The 17102-nt window shown below is 46.9% G+C and overlaps 1 protein-coding gene across 1 annotated transcript in view; it reads left to right on the top strand.

Moving 5' to 3' along the window:
- Positions 1-17102, top strand: part of LOC144753143 (uncharacterized) — a 101127-nt gene that overhangs the window by 44207 nt on the left and 39818 nt on the right. Inside the window, exon 2 of the mRNA XM_078640920.1 lies at positions 3089-3222. Within this exon, the coding sequence (XP_078497046.1) occupies positions 3089-3222 (134 nt within the window). The remainder of the gene's footprint in view (positions 1-3088; positions 3223-17102) is intronic.

Below are 17102 nucleotides of genomic sequence, written 5' to 3'. Positions count from 1 at the left end.
TCTGATTTTTTTCCTCCTCTAGTGCTGCATCTTGAATGGGGAGGGAGTGGGTTGTTATTGCAAGCTGGTTACGCGGGTTGCTTCTGGGGGGCCCTGAGTTCCCGTCGTGCCCTTTTGCTTGGTTGTTCGATACAACGGGTGACTGTGGCGGGCTTGTTAGTTGAATTTCCTCTGAGTATGCCGCTTGTGGAAGTGCCTGGCTGATGCGGCCTTCTTTTGACGGTGTTCTAGTGTGTTGTTGTGCCAGGTTGTCCCGGTTGTCTTCTCCATGTCCAGTTGGGTTTGTTATTTCATTTGGCATTGGTGCCGTGTGGATTTCCGCTATGATGTGGCCTGTAGTCGCGGGGCAGGCGTTGGGCTCACTGGCTGGTTGCAGAGGGGATTGGAGACCAGTAATGGAGTCATTCGAAGAATAGATTGCATTCCCTGGGTTTTTTAGGAAATTGAATTTAGTATAGATTTTTGGCTGAAAGTTGTATTTTGTTTCACTTTGTTGTCCTGACAGTTTAATTAATTGTTGATTATTTTTTCTTTTGTGGCTCTTGCGCCTCCCTTGTTTTGGAGATGGACTACTTTTTGTTTTGTTGTCTCCGGTCTTTTCAGGTGTTGAGGCGAGACTGTCCTCTGCTCCCAGTCTTGGTCCTTCTGCTTGTCCATCAAGTGGGTTGATGCTGGGTCCTTCGTCAGCTCCTTCCAGCGAGGTTTCGTACCCTATTGTGTTTTCAGATGCATTTGTTCCACAGGGGGTCAGCTTGGTCTGCTTAGTCAGCTTGGTCGTGCCGGGTGGCACTGGACTTGTTGATGTGCTTGTGTTGTTCCGTTTCCGTTTATTAGGCTGAGTCGCTGGAGGTCTTCTTTCCCTTCCGGACCTCATGGCGGACCGCCTGCGCCCTGCTCCCTCCGCCGTCAGCTGTCCGGCGGGCCGGTGCCGACCCTCGCTGGCCCCACAACGGCGGAACTGCTGAGGAGGTGCACCACTGGCAAGGCTGATAGTGCGCCGCTGCACTTTGCGGTCACGCCACGTCGCCTCTCGGCCGCTCTTCAGATCAATGCGGTGTTGGAGTTGGCGGCACCTGCCGCGTGTTTGCTCACGTGCACTCCCCAAGGGGTAGATGAGTACTTAGCTGTTCTTAGCAGTATGGCAGAATGGCAGCTCAAGCTGTTCAGGCAGCGCAAGTGGCACACCCGCCGGCCCGCCAGCTGGGACGCCGAACTTCTATGCGGCCCCCGCCGCACGGAAAACCAAGGCTACTGAGGTGCTGCCAGATACTGCCGCAGGAGACGGCTACCATGAGAGGGGGGGGAGAGTGAGGAGCGGGTTTGTCTGTGTCCGTGATACAGCGGCTGATGTGGCTGGGGCGTGGGGTGCAGCGACTAGCGGCTAGCGGCTACGGCGTCAGAAAAGAGGGGCGCAGGGGCGCAGCACTCTGCCTGGACGCCGCCCTTTGCCGTTTCTTACCGCTTGCTTGCCGCTCTTCACGCAAGCCGCCACTGCTTGTCCGCTTGCACCGTTTTCGCTGTTTCGCTGTATCGCCGCTTTAGGCCGCTCCCCCCGGCACCTCGGCACTCGGCACTTCGCCCCCCTCGGCTCGAAAAGCAGCGGAAAACCTCAGTGTCAGTCTGCCGCGCCCGCTGCGTCCACTGTGTCCGCCTGCCTGGAAGATCAGGGCGAACTGGAATGCCGGCGTCTCCTTCGTCCCGCTAGCAACTCTATGTCCATTCCGTGTCGGTCTAGGTACGCCTCAACAGTCTAACCTTTTTGGACGTATTCACCCACTGATATTCCAGGTCATGAAAGTTATTCATGAAGGGGTTGTAGCTAGGTTCTTACCCGTATTTGGCATTTTGAATTATAGCAATGTGTTTGACCTGTATGTTCCCAAAGGCCCGCAATCCGTAATTTCCTGGCACATCTCATTTGTCTTGAGCCTCATCTGCAACAAATTTTAAAACCCTAACCTAGCCAGTCCTGTTTAAATGGTACCAGGATGCAGCTCAGACTAAGCTAGAAAGTCAGTTCATTCTAGATGTGGATTAGGAAAACGCATGTTTCTAACAGGAGGAAGCGTTTAGTATTTTTGGGTGCTTACCCTTAAATCCGTTCTCAGTGCTGATGAAGGCCATTCTGTGCACCTAGACATATAGCCATAGAGACAGTGCAGAAAAGCTTCACGTTGGACCCTCTTTAATCACGTGGAAAAGTAACACCAATAAAATGGTCTAGTTGTTATCAGGGCCTAGTCGTGTATTATTGTAAGGTCACTTAGGGCCTAAATACAATGCTCAATTGGTTTCTTTCATCTCAGTTCTAGAGGACTTATGATGAAGCTAGCCACACTATGTAGGTTGAGTCCTTTACAGTATGCTTATTCTACATTAGTGCACCCAGAGGTGTATACCCTGTATTTAGCGGTTAGGGAATCATACTACTGATTTTATTTAGGGAATGGTATATTACTCTATTGTGTGTAACTTTTTTGTTTAGCCATAGGCTAAAAACTGCACTTTAGCGAGATTGTGCTACACCAACCCTACTTTTGTTGTTTTAAAATAAATTATGCCATAGTGGAGCTAAAGTTTCAACTAAACCAAAACAAACAAGTGTCAATATTACGCACACGCCCACCGTGATGTCAGACGTCCAGGGGCTGTCCGACGCACAAGAGGTTATGGACGTTACAGTCTAAATTAAGATTTTATTATCGCTACACTAAAATTGATATATGTTTTTCATGCTTGAATTGCATTTTAGTCTTTCTTTTGCCCAAGGATTGATGTAGTTTGCCAGCAAGCACATATAAAAAGTTAGTGCCGGAAAAGACCACCCAACCTCCAGTCTGGAAACCCATTGTGGTTTCAAGCTGTACTCCTTCTCTGACTGTTTTGTGTGTCCAAGCAGCAATCAGCAAACTAACCCCTCTTCTTGCCTCGACCATCTCCCCTAATTACTATTCAAGTCCAAAAATAAACACTTGTGCAGCTGTTTTTAGATATGCCTTCCTGTGTGTGAAGTCTATTTTTTGTTATTGTTGATTTCATAATAACCAAGCAAATGTGTAGAGAAATGAAACTGCCTTTGTATTCTTAGTGAGAAGTCAAATGGGTTCCTCACAAACTCGGAGAAGACCCGAAGCACCCACCACCTTAGCACCCATGGGGCATCGTACGACCGAGCGAAGTACAGCTATGGCGGTGGCACAGAGGCACTGAGAGGCAGCAGAGGTAATATGGCATTTCTCCTAGTGATGGTTTTGTTCCTGGAATGCTGTGAAGGTGACTCCCAATCAGTGTGCGATAGCACTCAACAGCTATTCTTTTGTAAGCAAAAGGACCAGGAGGGGGCCTCTAGCTCACTCTTTTAAACACCGCTGAACAATAAATTCTATACACTATATATCTAGGGCTTCCGGTTTTATGGTATTTTTTTTTTTTAACATTTCAGTTTGTCTTTATCCATATTTATTTTTTGCCATTTTATCTGTATTTATCCATTTTTTTTGTGTTTTGTGTATTAATGAAGTTGTAGAACTGTAAATTTCAATATTTATTTAACAGATAAACGCACACTCATACTTTGAGGTCTGTCGTGTTTTAGCTATTTAAGCTGCCAAATATTACATAACAGTACATCCACTAGTTCATATTAGCATTATACCACAAATGTATGTTAGATCTGGGGGTCTCTAGTTGGCAATGGTTATCACCTTTGTCCAAATAGGTACCCTTACTTCTAAGTCAGGATAAGGGGATTACACTCCTTAATAACCCCTGCTCACCCCCTTGATAGCTTGGCACGAACAGACAGGCTTATCTCAGAGGCAGTGTGTTAAGCATTTGTGAATATACACAGTAATTATTATTATTATTATTATTAAGCGTTCTTATATAGCGCTCGATTACCCGTAGGCATCTCGGCGCTTGCCTTGGGAACCCGTCCTGGCTTTTCCCTGTGAGATACCCGTACTGGGCATCCCCAAGGTGAAAGCCAGGCATCCTGCCGCGGGGGGCCGTAGTGGAGATTAAGCAAGCTAATGTCCAGAGCTGCAGAGTGTGAACCCGTGACTCGAGTAGGCACCGAAACGAGAATTTTCGAGTCCATGGATATTTGGGCTCAAGACCCTGCCGCGTCGGGAATTGAACCCTGGTCCCGGGTCTGACCTCTACTTCAGGGTCTGCCTCCTCTAACCAGTGAGCCACACTTCTCCACAGTGAAAACACTACAGATGGACACAACACAGGTTTTATAAAAATAAGTATTCTTTATATAGACTTAAACACAAGACACAAACGACAAATATCCACAATACTTCACTTAAAATTGCTTAAAAGATTATGAAAGTCTTAGTTCAAGTTGTTGGTAAAATGCGACAAAGTTCTCAACAAAGTACCTGGATGCGTAACGCACAGTGAACAAAAGGCTCGCAAAAGGGGAGATGCGTAGGTTCCGTGACCCGGGGGAACGGTGCGTCCTTCCTCAATGCTTGCTCAGAGTAGGGGACTCGTCATAAGCCTTACCGGTGCGGAGGTGATGCGTAGATTCTCGGCCTGCGGGCCCATTGCGGTGCGCAAGATAGCGCCTTGATGCGATGCGACGATCCGGTTGCGATGCAAGAAGATGGCCAGGAATGGTGAACTTTCCCACCCCCACTCAAAGAAAGAGGAGAAAACGAAAGGAGCGTTTCACTGGCAAACTCTGTAAAGTGCTGCTGGTGTGTGTGGTTGTGAATAAAACCAATCAGCCCATTTTGCAACCACTCTGTATTGCTTTGTTTAGTTTTTTTAGTTTCGTATTTTGAACCTTTTTTTTCTCTCTGTCTGGAGGCTGCTTTTTGGAATATAAAAATGTCTGAAAAAGACGACTTTTGCAGCCAAAGGGTTTCTTTCTATTTTGGATCCATTTCACAGGAACAAATAAAGGAAACGCGAGGGAAGAGAGGGTAAGAGTTGTTTCTTGAAGTCATGGTTTTTTGTAGGCGAGTCAGAGACAGAGGCAGAAGGAGGGAGTAAGAGAAAGAAAGAGAGGGTGACGGGGGCAGCTGCCAGCGGCAGAGCAGAACCGAACACTGTAGGGGAGGTAAGCGATATGAAAAGAGTGTGGTGAGGGGGCGGAGGAGAAGGATTCCTCATATTTAGAAGGGGGCCCTTACACCGTGGTGAGACAGATAAATCCATGCAATCAATTGGTATTATTGCGATTGGACCAAAGACGAGCCGAGGAGTAAACGTAAATGTTTTCCACCTGACTCATCAACAAGATTTTGTAGTACTTCCAGGAATAGTGTACTTCCCCACCCGGAAAAAGCAATGTTGTTCAAAGAAAAACGAGAAAACAAAAGTAGCGCTTCACTAGCAAACTGTGTAAAGTGGCACTAATGTGTGTGGTTGTGCATACAACTGCTCTAGTCACTTTGCAACCACTCTGTCTTGCTTTATTTAGTGTTTATTTGTTATTTTTCATATTTTAAACCTTTTTGTTTCTCTTCGCCCGAGGCAGCACTTTCAAATAGAAAAATGCCTGAAAAAGTTTTGCAGTCAAGGTGTTTTTTTGTTTTTTAGATCCAATTCACAGGTGAACAAATAAAGGAAAGGAGAGCAAATAGAGGGTAAGAGCCATTTGTTGAAGTCCTAGTTTTCAGCAAGTAAGCAGGAGTGAGACCGAGACAGAAACAGAGGGAATAAGTTGAATACGAAGAAAGAGAGGGGGGGGTAGAGTGGGGGCAGCGGCGGAGCTGCACAAGTGAACACTGTTGTTCAAAGAAAAAAAGAGAAAAAGGAAGCAGCGCTTACCTGGCAAACTTTGTAAAGTGGCGCTAATGTGTTTGGTTGCGAATAAAACAAATCTGGCCAATTTTCGTATTTTGAACCTTTTTTTTTCTCTCGGCTCCGAGGCTGCACTTTAAAATAGAAAAAGTCAGAAAAAGACGACATTTACAGCCAAAGTGTTTCTTTCCTTTTTTGGATCCATTTCATAGGGGAACTAATCAAGGAAAGTAGAGGAAAGAGAGGGTAAGAGCTGTTTGTTGAAGTCATGGTTTTCAACAAGTGAGCCGAGGAGCAAACCTAATGTCCTCGTTGGAAAATGTTAGGTCCAAACATATTTCTATAGCACATTTTTTAAACAGACTAAAATTCAATAAGTTTTCCAGGCAGTTCTGAAAAGTGTTTCATTACTTCAAGTATGACAAAGTTCCAAGGACTCTAGGATCATTACCTTGCTATAGCAGCAAATCACGTTTGTGCCTATAGGAAAATGATGTGCTACTCTGAGGCTAAATCCAGAGCTAGTTGGGATGACTGCATCTCGGCTCATCCCGTCCTGAAGCACATCAAGGGCTTTTGTTTATTCTGTATGTGCAACCACTATCGGTTTCACAAAGCATACATGTTATGGTACTACAATTGTTGTGGACTTTCCTTTCTCAGGTTATGCTTTCGCTTAGAAAACAAGCATTACAAATGCAATAGGTCTCGCCTTTCATTAAGTTAAAGCCATTTGCCTTGCTATATATACTGTTCCATTAGCAAAGCAAATGGCTTTAACGTAATCAAAGGCAAGACCTATTGCATTTTCAATGCTTGTTTTTTTGGGGTGCGGGGCTATACAAGTGGTAATTATTAGTATAAACAGTCGTGCAAACAGAACGTGGAAAAGTAAATGCGTTCAATCTCTTGCTTGCTGTCTCTTCTTTCATTTGTGAAGGGAGCAGTCCGAGTGTAGCTTTGTTTCTCTTGATGGACAGACAGCTAAGTGTGGTATCTACGAGTGATAGTGTTAACCTGAACTCGACTCTCGCACACAACTCGGGATATAGGCAATCCTTTAAATATGGTAATTTGAAGATGAGCCCACAGTCTCCAATGATGCTCGTTACCCCCAGCTTCTGTGTCCCAGACCGCCAGCACTGATTTGGGGTGATTAACAGGAATCTACCGGAATTGCTTCCTCCGTTAAAAGTATCTGACAGGCCTGGGCTACTCCGAATCCCTCCGTGACAGTCATGACATTACCTTCTTAATATAAAGCTGGGAATCTGCTGCAAGCCACACTTTTTGCCTCCCATTAAACTTTACAGACACTCCCTAAAACTCGTTCACAGTCAAATGATGTCATCGTTTAAGATGCACCAGAATGTTTTTTGTCCAGTCTTGGCCATTGGGATTAGATATTGTATTGTAATTGCATTTATCCAGCGCTTACTACCGTTCTAGAAGTCCATCCTAAGAATAGTGCAACTGCTGTTCTGTGATTAGTTTCCTTTTTAGCCAATCCCGGGTGTACTTACCCACTCTTTTTACTGCCTTGGAATGTTAAAAGGATGTTTGTACCGCATTGCGGTGTGCTTTGGGTGAATGTAGACCTAAATGTACAAGTGTAAAAGTTCCACCAGGTTGGTGGAATGTCCATAGTCACAAATCCTGTCTTCTGTGAATCTTGTGATTTCCCTTCGTAAATACATTGGTTTGCTTGCCTTCATTAAACTTCATGTGTATAACAGAATCTTCGTGGTTCAGGCTCAGAAGCAGGCCCGGCTCCAGGAATTTTTATTTGGGTGGGCCAAGGGTGCATTTGGGTGGGCCACTGGGGCTCAATTTGTCGCATATATTTCTGGTCAAGGCCTGCTTCAGGGCCCTCCTTTATCTCTTCTTACTCTTGCAAGGCCCAGTAAAACGCACTCTTTTCCAAATCTCTTTCTAAATGTTATCACTCTCAAAAAGTGTTTTTTCCATGTAATGTTCCTTTGATGGGAAGAGGAAGTTTCTGAGGTGGGGTATCAGGCAAGTGACACTTCTCGGGCTCCCTCTGTGTGAGCCTTCTAGGAGAATCCCTCTTCATTACTACCTCCACCTGACCCCAGACTCTGCAACACACTCCCTTACAGGCTTGAATATCCACTACTCCTCTCCAGTGCACCTTATCTCACAGCTGACCTTGGGCCTCAGCCCCATATCAGGCACCATTGGGCTCCACTTTCATTTTGCCCGGTAAAAACATTAGAAAAATCACCTTCAAACTTAAAACATTGAATATAGCAGTAAATATAATAAGCATGCACTTTAAAGTATGTTCCACAGTAGCCCTTATGACCCTACTGCTAATTAAATAAACAAAAACAGAAAGGCCATGACAGGGCCGGCTTTATCGCTGATGCGAACGTCTTTTTTGGCGCCACACCAATAACCTCTTTCTCCGTAAATACCTTTACTACCACCTTCCAACAGTGCCCCTCATCCCTCCATGACCCCCCCTATTGACCTCCTCATCGGATTTCCTCACTGCCTCACGCCACAAGTGCCCCTCATAGCCCCTCCACCTCATGACCTCCTCCTTGGAGACCAGTACCCCTTATCTCTCTGTAGCCCCTCCCACTCATGACCATCTCATCTGACTCCCTCACTACCACCCTCCACCAGTGCCCCTCATCTCTTCCTAGCTTCCCCTCCACCCCATGACCTCTTCCTCGGATTCCCTCACTACCACCCGCCACCAGTGCCCCTCATCGCTCCATAGCCCCTCCCACTACCTCTTCCTCGGATTCCCTCGCTGCCACCCTCCAACAGTGCCCCTCATCGCTCCTTAGCCCCTCCCACTACCTCCTCCTCGGATTCCCTCACCGCCACCCTCCAACAGTGCCCCTCATCTTTACCTAGACCCTCTCTCATATGCATTTCGTTTGTTGTATAGTGCTACTCATATCAATGTAGTGTGTGTCAGTACTTTACATCACACACACATTATACAGAGACAATGAATCATACAAGTATGTAAGTCAGCCTATAGAGAATGTCACATAAGCCAATGAGGATTACAAGGTGTATGAATCACATGTCATCCATACTTGTGGGGAGTATATTTTAAAAGGGTTTGGTATGGGGAAACACAACCTTAGGATTTAAAGAGTATTCCATGGGGGTCAGCTTTACTGATAAAAATGTATATCTGCCCAAACATAGAATTTTAGCAACATTAGAATAATGAAAGACTGGGGAAACTCTAACTATATCACAAAACAATAAAAAGCGAAGTTCTAACTATACCATTCATGTGTGTAGACAGCTCTTAGATGACAGTTCATAGGTCACTGTCCTATGATACGATTGTAACTTATGAACTCCAAGTAACACAAGGATCTCTGTGACAAAGGCAGTAACCCACTGAACTATCCAGATACAATACAGTTCATCTACATTTAAAAAATACTAACAGACAAAAGATTTCTCTCCAGCAGGATCATCATTCACCAGCGTTATCTGGAGATTTTGTATCGTCTTATTGTTGTGCTGCATTGGCCATGATAATGATAAAAACTGTTTAAATGAAGCACACACAAAGTATGTGTCCTGCTGGGCCTGTGCAGATTTTAAAAAGAAAAAATGTAGTAACACATTCTCTTACCTACTCCATTAGTCAAACTTTGTGTCACAGCCTGATGTGATAAGCCACTGCAGGGGTTAGGAAAGGTGACTAAGAATAAACAAACTTCTTTTATCCTGAGCTGCATAGAAAAAGAAATATCAACGCAGCAGGACAGTAGGCAAAGGTTACCAAAGGTTATTAGTGTCAAAGAAAGGATTTGTCACCTTTCGCCATGCCGAGATGAAGGGATGAAAAAACAAACAAAAGCCTCAGTTAACATGTTAATGGTCTTTAAAGACCTGTGAAGTACTCGGGTGTGGGGCTGCGATAATCTCTAAAACTGTGTGTGTGCCCGGGAAAGCTGTCTCGGCCTGGGCTGACACACACGACCTGCGCGTTGCTCGCCTGCCTTCCAGCCCTCACTGCTGAGGGACAAGGCTCCTGTTTGGGTGGGCCAGGCTCATGTTTGGGTGGGCCTGGCCCACCCGGCCAACCCGCTAGAACCGGGCATGCTCAGAAGGCGAGATATGTCATGCATCGAGAGCACGAACTTGAACTAGTAACAGTAATTGGCGGTCAACCTCAAATCTGGGGGACCGGATTCGAATTCCGGCAAGGACTCACAACATCCTGTGATTCTGGGCAAATCACTTAATCTTCCCGTGCCTAACATGTGAAAAGCGCTGATACCCGATACCTTCGGGTGAAGTTCGCGCTATATAAAATCTGCGTAAAAAAATAAATAAAATCTTTAACAGTGTAAGGTATCAGCGTAAAAAAATGAATAAAACAGTGTAAAGTAATAACAACTAATTCCATGTTGTTGGACAGCTAAGGGCCGTGGCAGGTACAGAAAAGAACACAGAAAACATGTTCGGCCTTGACAAGCTCATGGAGTCACAAGGTGGCTCTGAGAGTTAAACGCTCACGGCTGTCATCATTTTTAATCCGGTCAAAGATAACTGCGCATTTCAAATATTCTGAAGTTGTTAAAATAAATTGGGTAATACCGTCGGGACGTCATAACTTAGTCATGAAGCGCTATACAGACCTCTACTTGGCGGACATTCTCTTAATAATAGTCCCAATTACTCCATCCACTTAGAAAAAGCGCAATGAATGAGTGAGGATCGGAGATGCTCGTTTATTGTTTTCTGATTTTATGAACTGTTTTCTATCAGTAGACACGAAACAAGAACAGCTCACATTTTAGCTTCGAAAGCACGTCTTTTAACAAATCACGTGCAGCCATTTTATGGCGATTTGAGAATATTGGCTATATCAAAACACACTTTTCAATATATATTCATGGAATTCGATGGACCACTGTGTGTGTTCACATTAAGCAACTTGCTACTGTTGCAGATCTGAGCAGTGATTTTTGACTGACGAGTACCCAATTTAAGATGCTCTTAAGATGCTCTCAGAAAATCCGAGGACCTGTACAACAAGCGCTCGCCAGGCATCCGTTGTTTATTTTTCGCCAACCTCGGACTCAAGCAACTGGTGACCACCCCCACCCACTACGCTGGACACACGCTCGACCCGGTCTTCTCTTCCAGCAAGGACATCGCCTTCAGCCACGCCACGGGACTCCACTGGACGGACCACAGCTGCGTCCACTTCAGATACAGAAAGACCACGCTCCACCATCACCATCAACAGGCCCCCCGCAGAAGCTGGAACAAGATCACTGCAGACCAGCTCACTACTTCCCTGAGCAAGAACCCTCCCACCAGCACAACGAACCCCAGCCAAGCAGCCACCAACCTCACGAAATGGATCAGCGACTGCGCAGACGACCTTGCCCCGCTGAAGACCCCGCCGAGCAGACCCGGCAGCAAGAAAGCCCCATGGTTTAACGACGAACTCAAGAGCTCCAAGAAGAACTGCAGAGCACTCGAGAAAACCTGGCGCAGAGACCCAACACCGGACAACATGACTGCCCTCAAGCTCGCCACCCGAAAACACCACCAGCTGATCCGCGCCACCAAGAAAACCGCATTCAAGGAACGACTGGACAACAACGCACACAACAGCAAGGAACTCTTCAACATCGTCAAACAGCTCTCCAACCCCAACGCCGGAAACAACGACATCACCCCTTCGCAAGACCTCTGCAACTCCCTCGCCTCCTACTTCCACAACAAGATCGCGGACATACACAACAGCTTCAGCACTCAACCGACGCACGCCACGACCGAACCACCGCCCCCCACCACCACCCTCCGCGCCTGGACCCCGATCAGCACCGAAGACACCATCCGCACGATGAACTCCATCCACTCTGGATCTCCGACAGACCCCTGCCCTCACCACGTCTTCAACAAGGCCGACGCTGTCATCGCACCCCACCTGCGGGACATCATCAACACCTCCTTCGACATCGCCACCTTCCCGGAGAGCTGGAAGCACGCCGAACTCAGCGCTCTACTCAAGAAACCATCAGCAGACCCTACCGACCTCAAGAACTACCGCCCCATCTCGCTGCTCCCGTTCCCGGCCAAAGTCATCGAGAAGACCGTCAACAAGCAACTGGCCGCCTTCCTCGAGACGAACGGCTCCCTCGACCTCTCGCAGTCTGGCTTCCGGGCCAACCACAGCACCGAAACCGCCCTGATCGCAGCTACAGATGACATCCGAGCCCTGCTCGACAACGGAGAAACAGTGGCCCTCATCCTCCTGGACCTCTCCGCGGCCTTCAACACTGTCTGCCACCGTACCCTAGTACAGCGCCTCAGCAACGTCGGAATCCAGGAGAAGGCACTGGAGTGGATCACCTCCTTCCTCGCCGGAAGGACACAGAGAGTCTGCCTCCCCCGGTTCAGATCGGAGGCCACCGAAGTCATCTGCGGCGTTCCTCAAGGATCCTCGCTCAGCCCAACTCTCTTCAACGTCTACATGAGCCCCCTCGCAGCCATCGCACGCCAGCACAATCTGAACATCATCTCCTACGCCGACGACACCCAGCTGATCCTCTCCCTCACTAACGACCCCGCCACCGCCAGAGCCAACCTGCACGAAGGGATGACAGACGTAGCCAAATGGATGTCGAACAGCCGCCTGAAACTGAACTCGGACAAGACGGAAGTCCTCATCCTGGGATCCTCACCCTCCGCCTGGGACGACTCCTGGTGGCCCCCCGCCCTGGGCAGCGCACCCAAACCAACAGACCACGCACGCAACCTGGGCTTCATCCTGGACTCCACCCTCTCCATGACCAGACAAGTCAACGCCGTCTCCTCGTCCTGCTTCAACATCCTGCGAATGCTACGCAAGATCTTCCGATGGATCCCCACCGAGACCAGGAAGACGGTCACCCAGGCCCTCGTCACCAGCCGCCTGGACTACGGTAACTCCCTCTACGCCGGAACCACCGCCAAACTCCAGAAGAGACTCCAGCGGATCCAGAACACCTCAGCACGACTCATCCTGGACATCCCCCGCCGCAGCCACATCTCCGGACACCTGAGAGACCTGCACTGGCTCCCGGTCAACAAGAGAATCACCTTCCGGCTCCTCACCCACGCACACAAAGCCCTACACAACCAAGGACCAGGATACCTCAACAGCCGCCTCAACTTCTACGCTCCCACGCGCCAGCTTCGATCGACCAGCCACGCCCTCGCCGCCGTCCCCCGCATCCGAAGAGCCACCACAGGAGGAAGGTCCTTCTCCTACCTGGCCGCCAAGACTTGGCACTCCCTTCCGACCCACCTCCGCCTGACCCAGGACCACCTCGCCTTCAGGAAGCAGCTCAAGACCTGGCTGTTCGAGCAGTAGCGGACCCCCCCCCCCCCCCCCAGCGCCTTGAGACCCTCCGGGTGAGTAGTGCGCTATACAAATGCTCTGATTGATTGATTGATTGATTGATTTTTGCTTCGCGCTTTCACTTTAAAGTGAAAGCGAGATGCAAAAATAAACACGCGGCACCATGTCTCCTTTTTAGTCCGGCGCAATCAGAGAGCCGGACTGGCGCGTGCAAGGCAGCGTGACGAAGCTTCTGATAAGAAACTTTGTCACAGCAGCTGTAATGCAGGTGAGCCAGTCCAAGTGGGCCAGAACAAAAAGCCAAAGGGAGGCACCCTAAAATCCTCCTTTTCAATGGGAAGCCCGCGTTTAACATAAACGCTGATGCTACCCAAGGAGCGGGCTTCGAGTCCCCTTCTTAAAACTGACTTGTTCACTATAAGTCTCGAGGCGAGAAGCGCATACGCGGTCCAACGCCAGCTCCAACGCCAGCCGAGACCCAAAAATCAAGAGTTACTGGTTGTCACTAACATGCACAGGCGAGGCTGGGCCCAAGTCTTCTGGCTTAGAAGTGAACATTAAATAAATGCAAAGCAGTGGTCGAAGTGGGCGGGATCGGCAGGGCACGGCGTGCCCCTACTTCTTTAATTTAATACAGTCCGTTCCCATACTTTATTATTTTAGATATGCGTCCCAAGACGGCCAAAATAGTTTGGCCGTTCGTGGCTGTTCAAGAACGTGCGGGCACAGAAGGAAAAAGGCTGTTGTTTCCTTCATGCCCAAAGAAGTCAAGGATAGTGTCCACTTAGCCTGCTCCACCGATAGCAGCCGCCCCCCTCTCTTTCATTTATTCTCTACCTTTTTGTTGTGCTCCAGGTCACTTGTTGAAAACGGTGACTTTTCTTTCCTCTACGTTGCTTCATTCGTACCCCTGCGAAATGGATCCTAAAAAAGAGGAAACACTTTTGCTGCAAATGTCTTTTTCTGACATTTGTCTATGCAGCCTCAGGAGGAGAGAAAAAAGGTTTAAATTTGAACAATAAATGCATAACTAAATAAAGCAAGAGAGAGTGGTCGCAAATGGTCCTCGTTGATTTTATTCACCCCTAAACACACTAGCTGCACTTTACAGTGTTTGCCAATGAAGCACTACTTTTCTAATTTTTCTTTGAACAGCATTTTTCACCAAGTGGGGAAGTGCGCCATTCTTGGAGGGACTGCAATACCTGCTTGATGAGTGGATTGGAAAATGTTTAGTGTGATCCTTATCAGTTGTTTTCCCTATTTTAGTTCATAAAATGTGTACCGCAGCTCTGTGTTCAGGGATGTGGTCTTTTTAAACCATACAGCCTATGTTTTATAAGGATATAAGCAGTGCTTTAAATGTGGCGGTACCAGCACTTTTTTATTTTGGGAGGGAGAGTACCGGCACTTCTCAAGAGAAATGCTATACTTTTAATTGGAGAGTACCAGCACTTCTCGGAATCAAGCAGGTACTCTGTTACGGAGTACCTGCACTTATATTCTTCCATTTCAAGCACTGGATATAAGGAATGGACACTGAAACGTGTCCCTTCCGAGCCCTGTAGTCATGTGCTTAACTTTTCAGGCAAAAACGCTCATTGATTTCTGAATAATGAGTGTAATAGTGTTAAGCTGTATTCCCTATGAGTGATTGCTTTTTCTAGAATGTTGTTACTTTTTTCAGCCAGCGTATTAGTCTTGTATAGTGTATAATTTGAATTGAATCTCATCTAGGTGTTTATAGAGGGGCACAATTTGATTGTAGTTGAAGGCAGTGCGATTTTCTCTAAGTGGGGCAGTATGGTGTTCAGTGGGGGAGAGGATGTGGCACTTCTTTTTCCAGAGATGCCGAATTTGGAACTGGGGAACCAGGTTCAGCCTTTATGACCAGACCACTCTCCTGAGAGAGCACATTCCTCTGCTAGACCTTGGAAGGCCCCGCTAGACCTTAAAAGCCCTGGTGTCTTAGCATCAGCTGGTGGACCCTAGGGGTGGCAAGTGTGGGTTAATCTTCAAGGCAATCCATACTGAAGTTCACCTCCTGGTCGTGTCGGCAGGCATACGAAGAAGCACACCCTAGAGCGACAGTGACTCTGCCCCTGATGTCCCAGGACCCTTGATGCCGGTCCGCCTCACCCATTGGTACCTCCATTGGCCTTGTTTCAGCAGCAGTAGCTGCAACTCATCAGGGCTCGGCAATGCAGGATTTGCACGTGCACCAAAATAAGTTCACAAACTTAACAGTCTCTTTGCTTCATGCACAAGCACTTTTAACATGTGCTGCCTGCTTTGAAGTCACTGGAATTATGCAGTAATTGAGGACAAAATTATGCTGCAGTGTTAACTAAATTATGCAGCAAGAAAAAGGCTGCAGCGTAATACGGTATATTTCCTGATACTTTATTATAATGACATTTGTACACATACTAAAGTCTCTGCAAATATTTTGACTCCTTAGTACCAGTTCAAAATACAAATGTAGCAGTGATCAAGGTAACCACTCAATCTTTGCAAAGGGCCCTTCACTTCGCAGCAACACAAGTCAAATTATTTTATAACTTTTGATCTGTTTGAGCTACAAACAATTTATTAGTTAAAAGCGTCAGATAATACAGCAGATAATGTATTATGTAGCAAATATGACAGAGCCATAATTATGTGGAAAACATTAGCAAAATAGGATATTTTGCCATTCATGTTTGAACTGCTGTTGTGGAAAAGGGGAGGAAAAGCGCTGATGACAGAAACTGCACGGCTGAGAGACAAATGGCTTGTGATAGCACTTTGAAGCGTATTTGGGACATTCTGTGATTGGATACGTATGCGAATTTGTGAATGTATTTTAATGTCAATTTGAATTAAATAACGTAATGAGCTGTAACTGGTCAGTGAAATGCAAAACAAATACAAAAAATTGGTATGTTTTGCTCCTTCTGGCCACACCTCTGACTCCGCCCACTGCCCCAATCCTTGGGTTATTTCCGCCCTCTGATTCACCGCCCACAGTTCCCGTACTCCCCCCCCCCCCCCCCCCCCCCACTTCGACCACTGATGCAAAGCCACTCACACTTGCCACACACGCAAGCCTTCTCCATATAAATAAATCAGATTGCTAAAATCTTCATTTGCCTGGTCTATAAATGTGAATTGATTTAAAAAAAAAAAAAAAAAAAAAAAAAAAAAGTAAGTCTTGCGCAGCTGACGGTTCGCATAAGCTATAGTGTGATAAGCCCAAGAAAGGCGATGCTAACCGTTTGGTTTAGCGGGGACTGCAGTGTATGTGCCAGTGTTTTCGAAGCGTATGTGTGTAGATGGCTTCGCAGTAACCTTAGGACTATGTTTAATTAGGAAGTGCCCAATACTGCAAAGCAGATAGAGGTGAAACTATCTTCTTTTGATTATCATATTAATTTACAATGCAAAGATCTGAGACTGGTCCAAAATGACTCCAAGAGGTCCAACAAGTACCTTGAAAACAGCCAGGCAAATGCTTTAAATTCAGAAGGACCTTTGAGAGTTCACAGGCAGTGCTTGGTCAAAGGAAATCTTTAGAGGTCTAGCAAGGTAAATGACTCAGTGCTAGATTTTCAAATCATAAAAGCTCCCACAATAATGGCATGATATTGGGATTTGGCGAGATAAATGCAAGTTGCGATGTATGGAACAGAACTGATATATAATGCAGCCATTCCTTTGACCAGAGCCTGAGTCTACATTTTCAAACCTTTATGGCGGTGTAACTAGTTTGTAACCTACCTTGTCTTCACATTCCCCATGCAAGATCTGCCTGATAGTATCCGCAGGCTGTACTGTGGAACAGTTATTAACAGTATTCCGGATGGGAATTACAGAATTATGCAGCACAAGAAGGCGGTATGCTGTTCTGACATGTTGTTCCTCAGAGTCACAGCCCTTTAACCCCTTCCACGCTCATGACGAGCTGGGCTCGTCATGAGGTAGCCTCCTCGCACGC

This window comes from Lissotriton helveticus, chromosome 5_1 (assembly GCF_964261635.1).
Source record: "Lissotriton helveticus chromosome 5_1, aLisHel1.1, whole genome shotgun sequence".
Lineage (NCBI taxonomy): Eukaryota > Metazoa > Chordata > Amphibia > Caudata > Salamandridae > Lissotriton > Lissotriton helveticus.
The sequence above is the reverse complement of the archived record's forward strand: the minus strand, read 5'-3'. Positions and strand labels throughout refer to the sequence as shown.